Below are 2,724 nucleotides of genomic sequence, written 5' to 3' on the forward strand. Positions count from 1 at the left end.
TTTTGGGTCTACACCAGATGCAATGAAGTGTGGAAATTTACCGCTTGTTCTTTTCTTCAACTTCATGACAGTGACACTTTGGCAACACCTTGCGGTGTGTAGCAAAAACTACAAGCACGAACAACTCGAGGCACGTGTTGAGGCATACATTGAGCGCAGGAAAAACATGCGGCACCGTCGACCAGAACATAAGACACCAATTCGGATGCGTTGTGACGTGCGCATGGGTCTGATGTCGATCAAGCCAATACTTCCGCATGAACTATTCGTGTTTATTGGATTATTGCTTGCTCGACCTGTTCAGCCCAATGGAGAGAAGATGGCTAACCATTGGAAACGATAGAATGAAGGAGCCATATCGAGAGGCAATTTCAATCATGTCCTGAAGCGAAATCGCTTTATGGAGATTTCCCGCAATCTACACTTCTCTAGTAACCTGGACCCACGTGCCAAGCCTGACAGAGCCCGGAAAACCCGAAAGCTGGTGCATGTGCTGCAGCGAACATTTCGCCGTGACTTCATTCCTTCTGCTGAACTTGCTTTTCACGAAGCAATACCTCCATCACGCTCCTCCAACTCGTGTGTACATGAAGGAGAAGCCGTGTAAGCGGGAGGGGGGGACAAAGTTGTTTATATTATTGTATCAGGCACGCATTATTCAAGTTGGAATTGGTAAGCTGTATAATACATCAAATGAGGTGCTGTATCTGTATGCTGTATACTATAGGTTTGATGTCTACGTTGGCAAGAAGCAGTGCATTGACGCCGCAACCTCCGTGGATAAGAAGTCCAGGCCTGCGACGGTTGTTCGCAACCTGAAAGCAACTTTTCCTGATGGCCAAGACAAGTAGTTCCGGCTTGTGCTGATAGATCGATTCTATACGAGTGTTGTCCTTGCTATCTAGCTTCTGTTGATGGTGTTTTACATGGTCGGGACGATAATGACAAACCGCCTTGGTTACGCCACGAGTACCAAGGAAAAGAAGAACAACAGGACGAAACGGTCCAAGCACATCATGTGATTCACCTTCACGTACGTCCGATCGAAGCAGGTCGCCTCTTCGTGACCAAGTAATCGAATTTGTCTGACCACCCGGTCCGATGAGTCGTAAAAGACGACATATTAGACTACGAGAGGCCGTAAGAAGTCCGTAAAAAGATTTGGCTACACCATTCGGATGTACTTACAATTTGTTTGAATTATGGCAATAGAAGGTAGCCATCAGATAGCACCAACGATACAGCGACCCCACAGCACTGCTATCTCACAGGCATGAATGCCGACTAAGCCGCTGAGTTCATCGCGACGCACAAGATCTTTAAGAAGCTCGCGCCTCTCCTTGATGACAGAGAACGTAACCGCATCGAGCGCTCGTCGTATCACATACGCAGGTGCATTCATGGTGAAAGCGAGAGACATCAAAAGCTGTGAATACTACCACACGCACAGACTTGCATATGCTACGAGTAGTGGAGAGAGAAGCTATATTAACACGTGCTAGCACGAGATAGTGTGTTCTAGATTCTATATGTGATATAGCTTGCTGTTGGCAGACGTACTTAATGAGGGAACCGAACCTATGATAGCTTGCGTTGACCTCACTTTTCGATTTTGCGTCTTCAAGCCTCGATCCTTGGGACCTCAACCGTGTAGCACCGCCAAAACAAGAAGCTGCAATGAATACATTCGCACGAGTGCACTATCTCCGTGAATTTATATCAACTATTCAACCTGCTCAGGAGGTGGTTGCCACGCTAACGCAGTGCTGTATCTCGTCTAAGCGGCTTCATGGGGACCGTTGAGTTCGCGTCACTGCTGTAGACGACACCGGGTCGACTGGGAACACATAGCTGCTCTGTTACGCACCCTCGAGCCACTAAAGCGGGAACCTCACGTCGCCGAGATCATCGTCTGGGATGCCAACACGACACCAGATCCTTTTGCTCGGCGCAACATTGACTTTCGTCCTGGCGCAGTGTATGTGTTTCACGAAGTCGAGCGTCTTGGGAATTTTGACGGAAGAGCCGGAGGTGCTGTTCAGTACGATGTGGACGATGCGAACAAGATTCGAGAGATTGCTCTGCCCGTGATCGAGCCGCATGACTGGTAGTGATTGGCTGTACAACGGCGTCGCCTTGACAATTCGATGACAGTGTTTCTGACTATTTTTGAGCGCCATGCAAATGTTTTGAGCTACTGCTAGTTCATGCATAATAGCTTCGAATACGCGTAGCGCGTTGCAAACACAGTGTAAATATCTAACACAGTTGTAGACACTTCGATGCCGCTTTGTCGAAATAGTTTTCGTTGATCTTTGGCTGAATATTTGCGTGTAGTTGCGTAAACCTAGCGTAGATGAGGGAAGTGACTTGCAATCCGAAAACATTGCTTTGCATGTGCTTCCGAGGGTACTGCAAGATGAGCAGAGTGACTGGATTTTCCTGCAAACGGAAACGCACAAATCTATAAGTATTTCATGGGTGACACAAGCAATGACATGGATCCGGATATACAAAAAAAACAACAATAGGCAGAAGGTTGCGTGCAACAGCAGCCGACTTGCGTGGCATGGTCACTGTGCTGAGATTAACAGCACGCCAGGTTCTTTCACCTCCACAGCAAGCGCTGCAAATATCAACAATGGGAGTGATGCAAGGGTATCACTTGCAGTAGTTTGGCCATTTGCATTTAGCTGAAGATCTATGCGAGATTTCCTCAATCGA

At 47.5% G+C, this 2,724-nt stretch overlaps 1 protein-coding gene across 1 annotated transcript; it reads left to right on the forward strand.

Annotated features, from left to right (window-relative positions):
- Positions 1 to 1,343: 1,343 nt before the first annotated feature.
- PPTG_23901 (hypothetical protein) lies at positions 1,344 to 2,111 on the forward strand (the record flags this gene model as incomplete). The annotated part of the gene is made up of 2 exons (XM_008913814.1): positions 1,344 to 1,392; positions 1,783 to 2,111. The coding sequence occupies 2 exons, from the start codon at positions 1,344 to 1,346 to the stop codon at positions 2,109 to 2,111; spliced, it is 378 nt and encodes a 125-aa protein (XP_008912062.1).
- Positions 2,112 to 2,724: the final 613 nt, after the last annotated feature.

The sequence above is a fragment of the Phytophthora parasitica genome (assembly GCF_000247585.1).
Source record: "Phytophthora parasitica INRA-310 unplaced genomic scaffold supercont2.56, whole genome shotgun sequence".
Taxonomy (NCBI): Eukaryota; Oomycota; class Peronosporomycetes; order Peronosporales; family Peronosporaceae; genus Phytophthora; species Phytophthora nicotianae.